At 38.6% G+C, this 20,239-nt stretch overlaps 2 protein-coding genes across 2 annotated transcripts; both read right to left on the bottom strand.

The window, feature by feature from the left end:
- Window positions 1–3,377: 3,377 nt before the first annotated feature.
- Window positions 3,378–6,270, bottom strand: LOC104098785 (membrane-anchored ubiquitin-fold protein 2). Its single transcript, XM_009605607.4, has 5 exons — window positions 5,889–6,270; window positions 5,190–5,484; window positions 4,120–4,284; window positions 3,824–3,914; window positions 3,378–3,738 (listed from the first exon to the last, which is right to left on the bottom strand). Exons 2-4 carry the CDS (start codon window positions 5,320–5,322, stop codon window positions 3,859–3,861), a joined length of 354 nt encoding a protein of 117 aa, XP_009603902.1. The 5' UTR covers window positions 5,323–5,484; window positions 5,889–6,270; the 3' UTR covers window positions 3,378–3,738; window positions 3,824–3,858.
- An 863-nt stretch (window positions 6,271–7,133) lies between these two features.
- On the bottom strand, window positions 7,134–12,832 carry LOC104098786 (probable galacturonosyltransferase 14). The gene is made up of 6 exons (XM_009605608.4): window positions 12,085–12,832; window positions 11,020–11,075; window positions 10,737–10,892; window positions 9,919–10,509; window positions 8,540–8,842; window positions 7,134–8,091 (listed from the first exon to the last, which is right to left on the bottom strand). The coding sequence occupies exons 1-6, from the start codon at window positions 12,311–12,313 to the stop codon at window positions 7,810–7,812; spliced, it is 1,617 nt and encodes a 538-aa protein (XP_009603903.1). The 5' UTR covers window positions 12,314–12,832; the 3' UTR covers window positions 7,134–7,809.
- Between the last annotated feature and the right edge of the window lie 7,407 nt (window positions 12,833–20,239).

Below are 20,239 nucleotides of genomic sequence, written 5' to 3'. Positions count from 1 at the left end.
AACAGCGAGAAAAAAAAAAAAGAAACAAAAATCTACTAGGCTAAGAAAAGAAAATAAACAAAATCAAGAGGGGAAAACATCTCACTTACCTGAGGGGAACTTGTGAGGCTTTGGGTTGAGGAGAAGAAGGAGTAACATACTTCAATTGATGGTGGGGGTCTATGTAGGAAAGAGATGAGAGAAGGAGGTTGGGTAAGGGTTCTTTAGAAGAAGGGAAAAGGGGTGGGGTGGGGGGATTTGAGATTGGGGGGTTTTTAGAGGGGGGGTCGAATTTTGTGAAAGAAAGAAAAGGTGGGGCGGACGGTTTAAACAAGAACGAAAAAATAAAAAAATAAAAAAAAAAAAAAAAAATTTATCTGTGCGCGGATGCGCACGTGTGACAGTGAGGGGCCAAAAATGCACGGCTAGGTGCGCGGTCGCACATGTTTGGCAGTGAGGGCCCGAAAGTGCGCGGTCAATGCGCGGCCGCGCACGTTTGTATTTTTTTTTTCCCGATTAATACCTACCATGTCATAGTACACACTAACTTCTATCTATTATATGCTGTGAACAAATGTGAAGTAGAAAGAAAAGAAAAATCTAACTAGCAGAAAAGTCAGAGGTAATTCTGAGTTATAGTCGTCACCTTGACTCAACCGGGCATCCTCAGTTGATTTTGATGCTCGAGGATTGATGTGCAAATCCTAACTTCTATCTATTCTAAAAGACCGCGACTGTCATCCCTTTGGACACGTTTGGTAGGGTCATCCTTACCCAGTTGAATAGGGCAAGGAAGTCCCTCAGTCCCTCTCCCAAGGACTGCTTGATGGCGAAGATGTCGTTTACTCTTGTTTCGGCTTTCTTGGCACGGCATGCGCCGTTACTAATTTATCGTCCATTTCTTCGAAGGTTTCTATGGAATGGGCTGGTAACTGTGAATACATGTTAATGCTCCTCCCGTGAGGGTTTCGCCAAATTTCTTCAGCAAAATAGAGGATACTTGTTCCTGGTGAGGTCGTTGCCCTTTACGACGGTGACGTAATGAGTCACGTGATCTTTGGGGTCAGTCGTTCCGTCGTATATCCTGAGATATGACGGCATTTTGAAGGTCTTTGGTATGGCATGTAGGGTTGCTTCCTTATTGTACGGTTGTTCTACGAATCTACTGGCGTCCCTCTTTGGAAGTAGCTTAGGGGCACTCGGTATCTTGTCGACTCGTTCTTGGTGTTCTTTTACTTGATCTCTGAGCATTTTATTTTCATTCTCCATTTCTTCCATCCTCTTTAGAACGACGGCGAGGACGATGTCACCTGCATTGTTAGCAATATTGTGAGTTATATCTAGTGTTGGTTGGTCGGCATGCTCGTCTGCTCGTTGCATTGTATGGGCTCTTGCAGTTTCTATGATCGTGCATGGAGCAGGTTTGTTGAGCACGCTTACTAACGTATCGGTCCGCCACGCTTTGATGAGATTTTTCATGACCAGTGGCGTACCCTCTCCTGTGGACGTAGAGGCCACTTTTTCATTTGATTTTGTTATGCTGCAATGGTGGGGAGGCAACCTCTCGCGCCTGGGGGAGGTAATGGGTGTCACGTCATCGCCTATCGTTTCGCAACTCTCGTTAATAACGTTCATGAGGTTGCCAGGGAAGTCACCTATCACTTGAGTCCTATCTCCTTAGTTACCTGCCATGTAGGTTTCCGTATGTGCAAAGAAAGAGAAAGATCTTGTGGTTTGTTAGGTTCGTGACTCACGTGAGTTGTAGATCTAAAGGAAACTAAAATTCTAGCTAAAAAATTCCCACATACGACGTCAAACTATTTGATCCAAAATTTAGATCCGGGTTCAACCAATTATGTTTAAGTAAAATCGAGTCAATCTTAGCTAATATTAATATACGAAAGACAAGATTATCGATTTTGTGGTAGATAGTATATATATTTTAACCGAATGAAAATAAATGTGAGCAACACTAACAATATTCAATAATCCAAAAAGGTGGAAGATAGCATTAAATAGTAGTAAATAACAATGAATGTCATTAAGTAAATAAGAACGTGTGAGTCACTCTGTGGATATTCTTTGGACAATGATGAATGATTGATGAGCCTTTGAACATTTAGGTTGTTCTTGGATCAAGTGGAAAAGTTACAAAATTTTTAGTAAAAAGGTTATTTTTGTATGCTTGCAATATGGCCAGATTTCCTCTCTATAAAGTCAATATGTTTTCTACTTTTCTTACAAGTGAATATCTTATCTCCCCCTATCATTGTGTCTCTTTCTATTTATAGGGAACATATTCCTAAAAACCCTAATAGTACAGGTATAGAAAATATCCACTTGAATATTCTCTTTGTGTCCTATCCTAAAACTAGTCTTTATAACTCTGTCTAAGATGCTCGACCTCGACCTTGCTCTACAACGACTTCTCGACCTTGATCTTCGCTGACTCTTCGACCACACCCTTCATCGCTTCAAGAACCACTTCAACCTTGGGCGGATCTTTGTTGAAGTTGTACTGATGACACGTGGCAGTCTGTGAGTGCCTCCTTAATGTTAACATGGTTTGATCATATCAGGGATAATTTTTGACTCATACAAGAAAGCAACATATACTTAGGATAGTTCTAGAGATTTATAATAAAACTTTTCACATTTTGATTTCATAAAGAAAGAAGTTATCGAATGGATGAGTCGTTTAAACGTTCCTCTAAACAAAAGATTTCCAAGAATAATGGAGTAGCTACTCCAAGAATAATGGAGTAGTTTAATTGCGAATTGAATTATAACTTTTTATAACTACACGCTATTCATTTAGACCTTTCTTACCTGTCCAAAATTGCAATATTCTTGCATGATGATGTACGTATACATAGCAAGAATGTAGTAAGTCTAAAGTTTGGTTCATTTCCTGAACGAAGAGTAGTCAACTCTAGACAACTCTAGACTTCCAAAACACGACCATAACCAGAGACAAATCTAGAGCAAGAGCAGGTTCAACGAATTCACTAACATTGCTTTCAGCTGAGATCCCATATATGAGGCAATCCAATGCACAAAGATCCCGCTATGTGCGGGGTCTTTGTAAGGGCGAGCCACAAGGGTCTATTGTACGCAGCCTTACCCTGCATTTCTGCAAGAGGCTGTCTCCGCGGCTTAAACCCGTGACCAGAAACAACTTTACCAGTTACGCCAAACTCCCCTTCCATTATATATACGCACATACATATGTCCAAGAATATCCACAATATAGAGATCAGCGACCAGAGAATATGACAAATGACCCACTGGCTGATTGTGGGGGCCAAATTGGGAGCAAAAGAAACAAATGGAAGGTGTCTTTGAAAAAAAAAAAAAAACTGCAAAAGTAAGTCGCGTACAGCTGAGAATACAGATGCTGGAGTAGAGAAATCCTTGGATTTCAAATGCAATATATTCCAAATCCTTTTTCGTATCTATATTACATCGACCAAGGTAAGAAGATATTCAAGATTTATGAATTTCACGAACGAGTTAATTTGTATTTTGTACAGACAACCGAGTCCTACAGATATGAAATGGTATACTTGACAGCAACACAAATTTTCAATCAATGCAGAATGGACTTTGCGCCCATCAAGCACTTAAAAAAAAACAGCAGCAAATACAAAAGAAAATGAGACCAGACCATACACGATCTTGAGAATGGACGCCCTGCCAGCAACTCATGTTTGTCACTAATCACCAATTTCAGTATCATGAACAACCACCAGTCTTTATCTGAAAGTAGAGGGTCCAAAACGTCGGTTTACAGAATTTGATATCTGTCAATGACAAAAACAAAACATAAAAAACTAGCACCTACCTTGCATAGAGCCATCCCTCTGTTGGAACTGCATATCATAGTATAACACAGAGGCACTTATTCTGCTTCATGTCATCTGATGCTTTTTTCTCTGTTAAACCAATGGTAGAATTCAAACAACAAACGTTAGTTCAGAAACAACGAGACAACAAAAGAGCACATATCCTAGAAAGGAAAATGGCAAAAGACAGGAAAAAACAAAATGAATCAAACATATTATAGGCAATTCAATGTATACTGCTTTCTGTTTCGATTCATGTATATGCCTATTGATATGTTTAGTGAATTTAGCTGACCTTTCTCTTGAGCTGGTGGTTGAACAACCACATGCATGGTTGTAACTCCTCCTGGAATATCACATAATGGGCTCCTGCACTCACCCACTGTTCTGTTATTTTCCAGTATTCTTCCAGCACTGATTAACTTGACATCTTTTACCGTCCGCGGACCATTATCCTTCTCTGTTAAAAAAAAAGTACAATACACGTTTCAGGGAAACATGACTTGAAATTCAAGATTGAAACCAAGAAATCATCCAAGAATAGATGATAATAGCAGATATTCTTTGACAGCAGAGAAAGTGCACAACATTTACGCAGATAATCTTAAAAATATAAAATGCAATTTGAGAAAATTGCTCAATTTTCTAAATTGCTAGATTTCTCTCTTGCCTTTTTTGCATTGCAGCCTAATGCTTCCTCTCTAAAGCTGAGAAACAGGATTTACTCTATACTTGCTCTGTTGAACTGAGCAAAGCATAAAGTTCAGTCAAGGTTTTGACGTACTTAGCAAAGTGCGAATTTAATAGATCATTCTAAACCATATGAATGAACATACTGCCATCGGAACTTGGTGCTTTGAAAATGTTGGTTGTTATTAAATGAAAGAAATGGATACCCAGTAATTGAATAACAGAACCGGCATGCTCAGACAATTTGAACTTGAAAGGCTTGATTAGCCAGAGGTTCATTATGCCAACTTTCTTAACTAATAGTATCTCTTTAGAGAAGCCTAGAACAATCTCAAGAGCAAGTATGCCACTGTTTGATTGAAGCTGCAAATCGCCTCAACTATCTGAATAACAACGTGTCAAAAAAATTTCATTCAGAGTCCTAACAAAATTTCTCCATAGAGGCATAAGTAAAGGAACTATCAACAGAACTGGATATCCAACATAAGTCACAACTACAGATCATAAGACTAAAAGAATCTAGGCAATTGACATCAATTAGCTGAAAGCTCCAAAGTAATTTTGGAGTCTTAACAACCACGATTATGGTTCTCAGAGCAATCAAGCATCCAACAGAAATCTTGGGTAATTGAAAAACTCACACACAATTAACAGCTATTGAAAGACTAAACTAACCTTTAGGCCACTGAGCAAGGATGTTCTCCTTTAAAGTCGCAACGCTTGTAGCCACAGAAAAACTCTTCGGACCAATGTCCGTTCCATCAATCAATCTAAACTTGATCTCCAGTTGATCTTGAGCTGCAGACATCCTTGTTCCAAATTACAAAACAAACCCCAATATAAGGAATCTTCCTAAAAGCTGTTCAGCCTTAATTAACACAATTGCAGGAGCTCACAGGACCAAAGAATTTAGTCTTTGGTTCTTGACACTCTATGGATCTCATCAAACTTCCAAATCCCAGCCTTAAATCTTCAGAAAAAACAAATTATATAAATTCATAAGAGACTATCAGATGCCAATATTGACAATATGTACATAAAAGCAAGCAAAATCAAATAAATCATAAAACCTTCTTAGATTAGAATATCAAGAAGAAGAAAAAACAGAGACAAAATATAATTTAAACAACAATATGCTATACAACCAACAAAAGAAATTCAATAATCAATACTGTGAGGTAAAATTAACCAATTAATCACTAAATTTAGGCACCTCAAAAGTCAAATAAGCATTTAAAACTAGAAAATAGCTACAATATTTACTCAAACTACAGACTGGATTCATCAAGTAATCATCAAAGTTTTAATTCTGCAAAAAAATGATTGGATCTTCAATAGGAAAAAAGAAGAAAATTTATGCATGGTTGTACTTACTGATAGGAAAAACTGATCTGTAAACTGTCCTCTTTTTAACCAACAGATTAATTTCATATGATTTTCCTCTCAAGGCAAGAGAGGAGCTACAAAAACTAGTCTAGGTAAGAAGAAAAAGAAAGGGTAGGTAATACGTGTAATGCATTAAGAATTTAAAATAAGAAAATAAAATAGTATTATTTTTTATTATTAAAGGGAAAAAAAAGAAAGGAAAGTGGTGGGGGGGGAAAGAAGAGGGAGGAGATGAAGAAAAATCGGCAGTTTCGGAGTTTTCAAAGTCTTCTTCTCTCTCTACATCTTCGGTCAATGAAGTTACTCTCTTCTTTGTTCCCTTCACCTTCTCTTCCTCACTCTATGGAATTATCGACATCTTTTCTTCTTCGAACTTTCCCCCTTTTATTTTTCTCTTTATTATTAGTAGTACAATTATTCTCACTTTTTGTTTTTAAAAGGTAAGTTAATATGGCAATTCAAGAGTATGAAAATTGGTTATTTTCTGAAGCCTTTCTTTACATAGGAATCTTTATTGCTTCTTTTTATCCTTTGAGTGCATTTAAAGGGATTCTTATCTAATTTAGTTTATTTAATATTGAAAGTTACACAAAAACAAGGCTGGTACGATGCACCATTAGTGTTAAGTAGCATATTACTTTCCTCGGCAGGATTTATTTATCAATTTCTACTTTGACCACCTAGTGATTCTCACTGTTACTTATCAAACCCATAATAAGTACATTAAAACCTTTCCCCCCACCCAAATTTCGGTTTCACTAATTGAATCATATCCGATGATTAGGATAATACCCTTCATTTTCTAATCTTTCCTTTATCACTGTTTACGAGCTAATCCCACCTTAAGAATTCATCATAAAAGAACATCCCCCCCGCCCCCAAGGTGGAATTCTTCCATCCGTGTACAAAACGCGTTGCTTATTGGAGTAGAATTGACAGGTATTACAATTCCTCTCACGAACACAAACATGATCAATAACAGAATATTCAAAGTTATATACAATAATAGAGCAAATAATTATGATACTAGCAGTACAGTAAAAATCAGGCTACACAATATTAGTGCACGGAATTAAAATAGTGATCCTCAATCTGTATTTCGATTACTACCAGCTAGCAATCAACTCCCTTGAGGACATATATGCAACTGAAATGTCTTGAAATATCAAACCCCAAGACATGCCAAGTTGCCAACCCACGTTAACAGAAGCAATAAGGTAAAGAGTAGAAAACTTTTCTTAAAAAGAATCTGCACATATCAATTGTATATCATGATTCATGAATCATACAAAACAAGTACATAAATAATAACCAAGGGAGTTTCCCAACTATATGAACCAAATTTCCATAGCCTACAGTCTAATATGACCAAGATGATTGAATCAAGAAAACGGTAGAAACGTGGAGTAATGACAGCAAAACTAACAAGGGAAAATGAAATTTATAGGTTAAAAGAATCATCTCTATGGCTAAATGGGGGCAATGCGGGAGCCTCTAAACAGGGTCAGCGCCTAGCTTTTCTTCTTCCAATGCACCAACATGCATCACTGATGGCAATAATAAGCATTTTCCTGGACGCCCCGTCATTGCCTCGTAAGCTATAATATAATAAAGGGTAGGCTACACCCCAGATAAGAGGCCAAAAATACTGTCCTTTGTCCAACCAATATTATTAGGCCACCAACTTCTATTTTACAGACTGAAAGAATGAATCTCATGCCCATGCTAGAGATGCAAGTTCTCTTTTGTAGGACTCAAAGCAGCAAATCTGAAAACCTGAATATATCCGGGCAATTAGCCAAGTGTCAGAATCTCCTTGTCATCTGGATTTGAAGTTCCCTAGCACCAAAGAAAGTTTGCAAAGCCTGTGGCTTTTAAAATTCTCCTGTGTTGTCCTTGAAACCATTGACTACTCCAATATGTGGCAATTCCTGATAAAATCGTTGGAGCTGTTAACGAACTTGGTCCAAAAAGGACGGAGATGCTCAAAGCCTATCTCAAGCCAAGGTTTAGCCTGGCCATTGTAATGGATTACGGCAGCCTTCTTCACATTATTGACATTGGTCTTCTTCTGATAGCCCAAGCCAAGCATGTGCCACGAGAGTTCAATTGGGTGAACATGACCCTTGAATGCAATCAAAGCAGGAGGTAGCGTTCCAAGCTTCCACATTGTCAAGTTTGACTTCAGATTCTACAATGATTAAAAGTTTAACAATATCTACTCAGAATCTAGAGATATTTGATGAGATCAAATCTTTAATAATTAGAACAGCAATAGCAAATGAAGACCCTTTGACCTAAAAAATGTAGGACTTCAAATCCTTAATCACTATATTTTTATGTCACAAACCGGAAATAAAAGTAGCAACGTAATTACATAAAACTAAGTAGTAGAAATACTGAAGTTCAAGACAAACTCAGTCCTAGACAAACATGTCAGTAGAAAAGGCTATATGAGCAACAAAGTGGACAACTAAGAGACAGACACAAACAGGATTGACAGAAGAATTACAACACTCTAGCAAGATCAAAAATCTAATCACATCGATGCTGGAACTCAGATGACCGAAGATTCTTTTTTATTTATTTATAACTAAAGATTCTTCTTTTAAATCACAAAGCATAAGAGATCTGCATACCTCTTTAAGCCATGCATGATAAGTATCCGTGATGTTCTTCTTTCTCCATGCACGCAAATCGAAGATATTCATCCCATAAGCCCATGCACAGTCATCCGGGTTCAAATGCTTTGCTATTAGAGGATGAGAAAAATTGAAGTAATTTCTGAATCGCTTAGACATCACCCACTTATCTTCACCTTTACAAGTCTCAACTGCTCCGTTGACCTTACCATGAAGGTCAATGTCCCACAAGGGAGATAAATCTCGCTGAATTACAACATCATCATCTAAGAAAACCACTTTGTCAAGGTTTGGGAAGAGCTGCAAAGTACAACACCAGAGAAATCTCACATTGCTATTTGAAAAGTGAGTGGATATCCACACAAATGCAGGACCGGGGAGCGAATTACATGTAAGATCTAAAGGGGAAAACTACAAACAAAAAAACGCAGTCCAGTGACAAAGCATCCCGCATCCATGCAGGGTCCGGAGAAGAGCCGCACCCCAAGGAGCAGGCAGCCTACCTTGATACAAGCATCAACGGCTAGTTCCATGGCTCGAACCCGTGGCCTATAGGTCCGTTGCTCCAAGTATTGTTGGGAGTAAAGAAAAGGAAACCGAAAAGTATTGCTGCATAAAATTCTTACTGAAAAGAAAGAAGTGCTTGGGGATGCCAAACTCGGAGTATTGGCAAAGACATTTTCAATTTTATCAGAACAAGAAGAAGATAATAACAAAAGCAAAATCTGATTAAAACTGTGCTTCACTCTCCATAATGAGTAATTAGAGAACTATATAAGAATCTGGGGTGCTAAGGTCTCGTCTTGAATGGAAAGATGATATTGGAACTTTGACTGGCCAATGTGGTTCAGGACAGTCACAAAGAAGAGTTGGCTATTCCATTTTATGGGCATGTATGTGTAAAGCAAATGATCTCTGGAGCGGAAAAAAAAATCTTAGGCTTAGCAAAATGAAAAAATACTATCTGCATAAGCATTGGAACAGTCAAACCTATAGGCTCTGCTTATATATATGTCTACACAACATTTTAAGCAAGAAGTCTCGATGTCATATAAAATTGGCTAAACTTTGTGTCAAGAGAAATTTGATCAACTTATTTTAGGTTTAGAACAATAATGCAAAGAACATTCACTAAACCAGGCCTTGTGCATGTTCCTTAAGCTATCCAAAGTTTCTCATTCACATGCTTAAGCCTACTGATTGACTCTATTTATATATTGGAAACTTTTTCTCGCCAGGCATTACTTCAATAGAGTACAAGAATGTCCATGTGCCTGTGAGAGAGGAATGGAAGTAGAAAAGACATTGGAATTGCACCCTCAAAAACATACTTAAGAGAAACAGAAGAAAGTTTACAGGACATGAGAAAGAGGTACCTCTGGCAAATATATGCGAAGATGATTGAGCAAAGATATATACTTTGGACTTCGAGACTGCAATTTGGAGGCAAAAGACCGCGGAGTTGTGTCACTGAGATTGGCACCCGTAACATGATTTCCATGGTAGTATTTCCGAATACCATGATGGCTCTCAACTGCTTCAAGCACTGGAACATTTTCTCTTGTCAACCAGTCAAACTGATGAACACCTTTAACCTCCACAAGAGCAGGAGTGACAGGATTCAAAGCAAACCATGAGTGCATGCCAGCATATGTTTTCTTATCAGTGACAACATGGAAAACAATCTTTTCAGGCTTCAGAGATGACTGCAGAGCAGAATTGACAACAACTGAGGCAGCCAAGATGTTATCAGTGGACACTACAAGGTGATGCAATGAATTGTCAGATAGCAGAGGGAGTAGCTCTGGTGACGGCAACTGTCTGCGTGCATGAGCATTTGAGGAGTACTCATCAGTCAACCGCAGTGAAAGACAGTGAATGCCTTTAGGAATTGCACTTGCAGCAAAGTGTTTATTCATCAGCTCTGCAAATTTTGATTCCTTAATATCCCTTTCAGATTTCTCCATCTGCAAAATAACAAATTCAACACAAAGTTGAGCTGAGAAGGACTATATCTTTCTGCGCCTGTGCACACTAAAAACCAAAGTGGGGGTCAGGAAGTAACTCAACCTAATCCCTGGCCCGAGTGTAGAATGCCCAACAGGAAGGCAAGAGCAAAATAAGGCTACTGGACATGCACACACCAAGTAAATATATCTTGAAAGAAAGCTAGAGAAGAGTTACGTGTACATACCATTCCCTTTAGCATCAAAGCAAATTCTTTTGCGCTGTACTTGTTGTTTTTCATTTCAACAACAAGTTGATTAAATGACTCTGGGAGCTTCAAGCCAGCAGGCACTTCCTCAGAGTTCACTTGATTGAGGATCTTAACAAAATCCTTGACCAGCCTCTGCTTAAAGAGCAACAGAGAAGCAATGACATAGAGTTGGGTTAAGAAACAGAATTCCACGTAAAAACTTAGCAACAGATTGGAATACAACAACAGCAACAAACAATGTAGAATGAAATTTACTCACCCCTGAATCATCAGTTCGTCCAAGAAGCTTTGGTCCTAATCGTCTACCTAAACAATCTGAATACCAAGGAGAAGAAAAGGAAATGATATTTTGCAAGAAAAATGGAGGGATAAAAAATATTGGAAGGGAACCCTCATAAGTCATAAGCAACAATATTTGAAGTAAGATTGGGTGACAAAAGGAAACATTAACTAGGAGCATCATAACCAAGTCCAACACTACCAAACAGGGTTCTTGGCACACTGGTACTTCAAAAATTCCCCCACCCACAAATCGAAAAAGGTCCCGCCTTCCTTTTTCATCCCACGGAACAAAAAAATAACATTAGAAGGCATCCAATAACAACTAACAGATGTGATCATAACACGTGATCCAACAGGAACTTGTTATTCAGGATAGCTTAATGCTACATGCATAAGAAACAAACGTTAACCAGACTCGAGCATACACATTGGTTACATACTTAAGATAAATAGTAGTAAGCTACATAAATGAGAAGCACTTACTAATTACCATACGTGCAAATTACTACAAATAACACTAAGCAATTTCATCCCCCTGCCCCCTCCCCACAAAAACACCATGCACTTACAATTCGGACAGAATCCACACTTTGCTTCCTAATGTGGACAAAAAATGCATAAACGGCTCTTTAATATGAATGGTGGAAAAGTGTAGAGTAAAATTAAAAGAATATGTAAGGATTGCAAAATCATGTATCCCTCTATCCCTTCTTTCCTTTTTGAGGAGTATTTGTCATCAAATTCAAATCCTTGGGCAAGTTAATGAAAGAAAAGTAAGTTCAGCCTTAATTTTCCCCTAATCCCACACAATCTTAAGATAAATACAGCTACAACAGCATTTCTAATTAGAGTGAAAAACAATAATTTCCAACTCAACTCAAACAACACCTATGATACCCAATAATATTCCGCAAAACAAACCACCAACATTGCAACATTAAGCAAAAGAATTAAGTAATTGCATAGAAACACATTAGGATCCGGGAAGTATCTTATAGATTAATAATTAAATGAAAATAAAGGGAGAGAGGAAAAAACGTACCAAAAGAGGAGCACTTGTTGACACCTTCAAGGGTAACAAGAGCAGTGAGAATGAAGACAAAGGGCAACAAGAAAGCTAAGATAAGAATGGTATGAAAAAGTGTTCGGTAGGAGAAGTGGCGAGCTGCGACCTTGATCTTCATCAAATCCCCAACATACCCTCCATTTCCACTATTGCTGCTGCTCGATATTGTTATACTTCTCATACTAGGTGAGAAGTGCAGCTGCATCTCTTCCTCCCTCCCTGCTTCTCCACCGTAACTTTCTCTGCACCCCTCACTACCCAATCCCAATTCCAATCCACCACAACTCCACCCCCCCTAGGGCTTGTTGGATTAATATTTTTAATATTATTCTCTTTGGAAATTCTTAAACAATCTAAATAAAAAATTCTTTTTCTCACCATCAGATCCAACAACACAGCAATCAAATGATATCGAAACTGGTCTCTTCCGAGACCAATGCATTTGGATATTATCAAAATTTCAGCTCTGCACCCAAACTCCCACAAAACTACACAAATGTGTGTGTATGAATGTGCGTGCAATGAATCTGGATATGTTAAGGTATGTATCTATTGATTTTTTTGTTGTATGAATCAATTAATCAATCGAATGGAATAAATTTAAAACAAATTTGGGAAATTGTTGTAACGTTGAAAGAGGATTTGGTATTCTCTTCCTGAGATCGGAAGATTGAATGTAGAGAGAGGAAAAAAAGAAAAAGGAAAAGCGTGAGAGAGAAAGAGTACGTGTATTGTGTTGCCTGTGTTCTTCCTTTCTAAAATTGATTATTGTTATTATTATTAATACTAATTCAATTTTTCAGCTGAGAAAATAAAAGAGTGACTCGAATTAGTGAGTTAAAAAAAAAGTGAGAGAATAAAATTGAAATAACGTGTATATTTTGAGTCAAAACCGTGTGGGCTAGAGAGAAAAAATGCTGAGTGAAAATCTAAGATAGAGAATATGCTGAGCTGGAGAGAGTGTGTGTAGCATCAGGTTGCTGATGGTGTGGTTAAATGGAAGCTAAATTATGAGCTTGTCCTAAAATTATGGGATGGAGTATATTATGATCGCTTTAATTTTTTTTATAATATGAAAATTTCATAGATGGAGTTTAATAAATATCCAAATGCAGTTTTTAAAATTTTGTGACAGTAGGTATTACTATAAATATACATTTTAAAAAATTGTTAAATCAGTATAGTCTCTGCTGTTTGCAACAAGCCAACAACTTGGCTACTATAGTCTCTGCGATAATAGTAACACAATTAGTAAGCTCTCAGATGGGCCTATTAACCTTTTTATTATTCTTTTCATTCTAATTTATTTATTTGATTGAGCACGGAGTTTAAGAAAAAATAAAAAAATTTAAAATTTATGATCATTCATTTTGGAACGAGTTATAATAAACTTGAACGGAGTGCGTAGTAGGGTTGCTTACTTGGAGTTGTATTTTAAGATGATTAATAAGAGATGCTCACTTTTTCGCTTTTTTCATGTGGATCTGAATAATACGAGGCACTAAGCTAAGAAAATGATTGGCAAAGCATACTATATTCTACGTACATCGAGTATATGTTAATTATTATTCTTTTTCTTTCTCGAATGCCTATACTCTGTATTTACTTTTCAATTGATGGGGTGCTCATAACTCGATTTGTTCGACCTCTTTGTTTCTGTTAATTTTCTTTTTAAAAAATCTTGCCACGTAAATATAGTTGCAGTCTACTAAAAGTATGGATAAACTTTTCATAAGTAAATGCATGTGTAGCAAAATTTGAGAGAATTGACTATTTAATTTATGATCTATTGAAATATTTTAACGTGAAAAAATCTCTCCACAGCAAAATATTCATGTACTCTTTCAAGCCTAGACCACATTTTAATAATTGTAAAGAATAAATAAAATAACTACGGAGTATATTTTTTTAATATAGACGGGAACTCAGTATGAAACTTAAACATAGGTTAAGGACGGGAAGAAGAATCAATATTTTTATTCCTTCTCTGTCTTATGTTTCGAATTTAGGAAGGTCTATAATATAGTACTCGAAATTGGAAAAGCTATACGAGGATTAATAAATTTTGGCTTGCAAATACAAAAGAACAATTAGAGTAAAGTATTTAAACAACACTTGCTAAGAGTCAAGTGACCATACATGTCAGAATTAAACATATTAATAAAGAAAAAATAATCTAATATAATAGTCATATTAAATAGAGCATTATGTTTCAAGTAAGGATCATGAATATGTCTAGATTAAATTTTTAAAAAATTATTTATAAGAATAAATATATTTATATGTCATTTGTTTGTTTTATGTTCAATATAAAACTATATCAAACGAAAACTAAGTCGGCCTAATTCAATTTTTCGGCACCCCCAACAAATGACGTAAAAACTAAACGGCGTTTTTCTGTTATTAAATTTATTTATTTATTTGGCGGTAGTAGTCCATTCTGTACTATTCAGTGATGCAACCTTGAACGTAGAAGAAGAATTAGTCGTGTAAGGCACGATGCATTAATAGGACTCTTGCCATTGAATTTTTGTGTCGGCAATCTTTATGTCAATAATGCAGCGCTAAGCGGCATCTTGAGGATCGTTTATCATTTTCTAACTTATGACTAATGTAAAAATATTTTATATAATTATGTCGCTTATAAGATAAAATAAATATTAATAATTGATAATATAATAAAAATAGAATAACTAAACTGTTATAATTGATTAAATTACATTATTGTTTACCCTCAAAATCGGATAACAATTAAATTTGTACATGGTTTTAAGGATACGTGATCTAACTTGATACAAAATGATAAATCAGATTAAAATTGAAATAAACAATGGGAAAGTAAATGCAAACCGCACAAGTTGAACAGTCTGAGCCTTAGAAGGTTAGCCGCCCTCGAGCCAAAAGTGTTTTTATCGATATTAGAACAGAATGATCAGATAATAATAAGAACTAAAAATAACAATATATTACTTTGGGATGTATGTTACAATGTGTTCAATGAATTATCACACCACATTTATATAGTAGAGGAGTCCTACTTTAGGTACAATTCTATAGAAGGTAAAAAATCTCTTAATTTGCTGATTGTCGGTTCCTTATTGATACGTCCCGAGATTCCTGCCGCAATATCCGACCGGTCACGGATATTTCAGTCTTTTGTTAGTTATCTCAACAATGTCTCTCCAAGCTCGTTCGAGGCTAAGGTCGACATCGGACTCACCGCTAGTCGAAGGTAGGCGTTCCGACCTCGGGTCCTAGCTCGGTGGGACTCGAGGTCGATCTTCATTCCTTGGTTTCCACTGTGATGACCCGGTAGGTCATCTTATGTTTTAGAACCTAATTCTGCACTATGAAGCCTTAATTACCTTGTTCTAACCTTTTTCGATTTACGTGTACAGTCCGAGTATTTTTTCGGAAAGCTTTTATGTTAAAAACTGAAAAAATATGAAATTTTTACCTTAAAATCCATTTGAGTTGACTTTGGTCAACATTTTGAGCAAACGGACCCGGATTCGTATTTTGACGGTCACGTGGATCCGTATCGTGATTTGGGATTTGGGCGTATGCCCGGAATCGAATTCGTAAGTCCCTATCTCGAGTTATCACACTTTGTTAAAATTTGAAAGTTAAAGGCTTAATGACTTTGAAATGTTTGACCAATGTCTGACATTTTAGATATCGGGTCCATATTTTGGTTTCAGAATTCGGTACAGGTCCAATACTATATTTATGACTTGTCTGTCGAATTTGGTGAGAAACGGAGTTGGTTTGACGTGATTCGGACGTCCGATTGTGAAATTAGAAGTTCATGAGTTTTCTTGAAAATTTCCTTTGATTTGATGCTAAATTCATAGTTCTAGGTGTTATTTTGGAGATTTGATCGCGCGAGCAAGTTCGTATGATATTTTTAGACTTGTGTGCAAGTTTGGTTTGGAGCTCCGAGGGCTTGGGTGAGTTTCGGATAGGCTACGGAGTGATTTGGACTTAGAAAACTCAATTGGTTCTGCAATCTCTGGTAACTGGTGTCTGATCTCACAATTGCGAGATCAGTGTTCGCATTTGCGAACATTCCCCAATCCTGACAGGCTTGCATTTGCGAGCAAATTCTTCGCATTTGCGAAGAGTACCTGACTCAGCATGAGTTTGCATTTGCGATCAAGAGGTCGCAATTGCGGGGAGGCCAGAGTTCGCATTTGCGAAGTGGGGCAGGCTTGGTCGCATTTGCAATCAATTTGATTGCAAATGCAGAAGATCAATGTTCGCATTTGCGAACAAGCCATCGCAAATACGATGAAAGCAGAGATGGGAGGACTTCGCTTTTGCGAATTGATTCTTCGTATTTGCAGGGTTCGCATTTGTGAACCCCAGGTCGCAAATGCGACATCTGCAACTGATCAAAATGGACTTAGACGGGATTTTGGTTCATTCTCTCAAATTTTCAAAACAAGAAACCCTATAGCCGATTTTTCGAAGAACCTTTCTTCCCCAAATCATTGGTAAGTAATTCTAAACTAGTTTATTTCAATCTTTCACTACATTTCCTAAGATTTTAACTAAAAATCTTGTGTTTTCATGGTGGAAATTGGGGGTTTGGGGTAGACTTAGAGATTTTTGTAAAATGGGGATTTAGACCTCAAATTGAGGTTGGATTCCAAAATAAATTACATAACCGGGCTCGGGGGTGAATGGGTAATCGGATTTTGGTCCGAATTTCGGGTTTGGACCAAGCGAGCCCGGGAGTTCACTTTTGTTGACTTTTTCAATAATGACCTAAATTGAATCCTTTGCAATCGTAGGTAGTTCATAAAGCTTAATTTGAATCGATTGGTTGGTAATTTTATAGATTTTATTAGTTCAAAGACTTGTTTGAAAGGCAAAGTTGTGATTGAGCTTTGAAGTAGACCTTGGGAGGGAGGTAAGTGTCGTGGTTAACCTTGACTTGAGGGATTAGGACTTGTTTGTCTATTTGATACATGTTTAGATATTAGGTACAATGTATATGTGAGGTGACGAGTACTTATGCGTTGTTGTCGGGTTAAAGCATGCGGGTGGGGACTTGTTCCTTGTAGTTTATTACTTACTTTGATCTTGTTATCCATGCTTAGACTAGTTACTTACTAAATTAATCATTCTTATCGTGTTTACAGGCCTTTGTGATAATTGAGTATTGATTCCAAAGTTGAGATTGGTATTGTGGAACCATTGTTGAAGTAAGTCTTGTTCTTGTTGATTCTATCTCCCTGGTATTATTGTTATGTGGTAAGGGAGAGTGTTAATGCACGAAGGGTGATGCCATGCCATATTGTGAGTGTTAATGCACGAAGGGTGATGTCGTGCCATATTGTGAGTGTTAATGCACGAAGGGTGATACCGTGCCATATTGTGAGTGTTAATGCACGAAGGGTGATGTCGTGCCATATTGTGAGTGTTAATGCACGAAGGGTGATGTTGTGCCATATTATGAGAGTTAATGCACGAAGGGTGATGTCGTGCCTTATCTATTGATTTATATTGTGAGGCTGAGAGAAAAAGCACGAAGGGTAATGTCGTGCAGTATTATTGTTTCATTGTGAGGTTGAGAGTAAAAGCATGAAGGGTGATGCCGTGCAATTTTATTCATTGTGTTTAGTTGTTTTCACTGGTTAAAAGCATGTTGCCTGTTCGGGTTATCATTTCCGTTATATCTCTTACATCTTGTGCCCTTTTAGCATGTCCCCCTCCCAATAGTACATGTTTAGCTGTTATTGTTATTTTCTTGTACATATATTATTATCTGCACAAGTTTATTATGTAGGTGTCATGTCATAGCCTCGTCACTACTTCGTCGAGGTTAGGTTCGACACTAACGAGTACATGGGGTCGGTTGTACTCATACTACACTCTGTACTTTTTGTGCAGATTTTGGTACCGGCCCTAGCTGATCGCGAGACTCGACAGTACGGACTTGCTTATCGGAGACTCAAGGTAGATCTGCTGGCGTCTGCAAACCTTGGAGTCCCTTCCTAGTTTCCTTATTTTACTATTTCTTTTAATTCAAAACAGTTGTATTTTCTTTCAGACTCTGTTTGTAGTAAATTTTAGAAGCTCGTGAGTTGTGACTCAAGATCTGTATTGTATCAAATATGATAGGCTTTATGTTATTCCGCATTTTAGTTTTAGCATCTATTTAGCTTAATTGATTATGCTATTGAAATTGACTAAAAATTGGTTTAAAGAATCCTCTAACGTTGGCTTGCCTAGCAAGTGAAATGTTAGGCGTCATCACGGTCCCGAAGGTGGGAATTTTGGGTCGTGACAAGTTGGTATCAGAGCACTAGGTTGCCTAAGTCTCACAAGTCACGAGAAGGCTTAGTAGAGTTTGGAGGATTGGTACGGAGACGCCTGTAGTTATCTCCCAGAGGCTATGAAATTTAGGAACAAATTTCACTTCTATTCTTCTATGTCGTGCGATTTTGTTCTCTCATTGCTAATTGAACTCTTCTACTCTTGTTCTCTCATGGATGGAGAGAACACGTACTGCATCTTCAGCTGAGCAGCAGCTAGAGCCCCCAGTGGCAGCTCCTACGAGGGCAGAGGTCGAGGTCGAGACCGTGCCAGAGGCCGAGGCAGGGGCAGAGCTCAGCCCAGAGCTCGAGCAGCAACACCAAGAGTGGAGCCTCATGTAGAGTTTAACGAGGAGGTTCCAGCCCAGACTGTTCCTGTAAGACCAGCTCAGGTCCCGGAGTGGTTCATCGCCACCCCAGTACTTCAGGACACTTTGGTCCGTTTGGTGGGCCTTATGGAGAGTGTGGCCCAGGCCGGTACATTTCCCATGGCACCAACCGTCTCTCAGGTTGGGGGAGGAGCACAAACCCTCACTACTCCCGCTCCGGAGCAGATGGCTCCCCAATATCAGGGCCCGCCAGTTAGAGTAGATCAGCCGGTTGTTGCGGCACAGGCCGGCGATGGACCAGCTATGTCTTCTGAGGGCTTATTGAGGTTGGACAAGTTCACCAAGCTCTTTCCAGTTCACTTCAGTGGTGCACCTTCTGAGGACCCATAGAATTATCTTGACCGCTGCCATGAGGTTCTGTGGAACATGGGGATAGTTGAGACCAATGGGGTCGATTTTGTTGTATTTCAGATGACGGGTTCCACCAAGAGATGGTGGAAGGATTTGTATCGACCAGACCAGTTGGGTCGCCTGCTCTTACTTGAGACCAGTTCTCTCAGATATTTCTTGAGAAGTTCCTTCTTGTCACACTGAGAGGGGATTTTCGCAGGCAGTTCGAGCGTCTCCAGCAGGACAGTATGTCTGTCACTCAGTATGAGACCCGTTTTGTATATCTAGCCCGTCATGCTATTCTTCTGCTTCCTACTAAGCGAGAGAGGGTGAGGAGGTTTATTGAGGGACTTGTTCAGCCTATCAAGTTGCAGATGGCTAAGGAGACCGGGAGTGATATTTCTTTGCAGACGGCTGCCAATGTTACCAGGCGAGTCGAGATGGTTCTTGCACATGGGGGAGGTTAAGGGTCTGACAAAAGTTCTTGTCATTCCGGTAGATTTAGTGGTGCCTCGTCTGGAAGCAAGGGTACTTTCGGTAGAGGCCAACCTCTCAGGCTATTTCATTCAGCACTCCAGGCATCTCACAATGCTTCAGATGGTCGTGGCCCTCATATGCCTTATTCCGACCATCTATCCTACAGTGCACCACCAGCTCCTATTAGTGCACCTCTGCTCCAGAGTTTTCAGGGTGGTTATTCGCGTCGACAGGGTCATTTTCAGGGTCAGCACTCACAGCAGCCGAGGTCCTGTTATACTTGTGGTGATCTGAGGCACATTGCTAAAAATTTTCCCTCGTGCATCGAGCAGTTCACAGCATCAGGGTTCTCGTGCCATGGTCCCGACAGCTGGTGCTCCACCGCCCGCTCAGCCAGCTAGAGGTAGGGGTCAGGCAGCTAGAGGTGGAGGTCAGGCCATTAGAGGTAGAGGTTAGGCCGCTAGAGGTGGAGGCCAGCCAACTAGGGGCCGTCCTAGAGATGTAGTTCGGAGTGGTAGGGCTCAACCCCGATGCTATGCTTTTCCAGCCAGGCCTGAGGCTGAGTCATCTGACGCTGTTATCACAGGTACTGTTTCAGTTTGCAGTAGAGAT

The sequence above is a fragment of the Nicotiana tomentosiformis genome, chromosome 2 (genome assembly GCF_000390325.3).
Source record: "Nicotiana tomentosiformis chromosome 2, ASM39032v3, whole genome shotgun sequence".
Classification (NCBI taxonomy): domain Eukaryota; kingdom Viridiplantae; phylum Streptophyta; class Magnoliopsida; order Solanales; family Solanaceae; genus Nicotiana; species Nicotiana tomentosiformis.
Note: the sequence above shows the minus strand (reverse complement) of the source record. Positions and strands in the feature narration are given on the sequence as shown.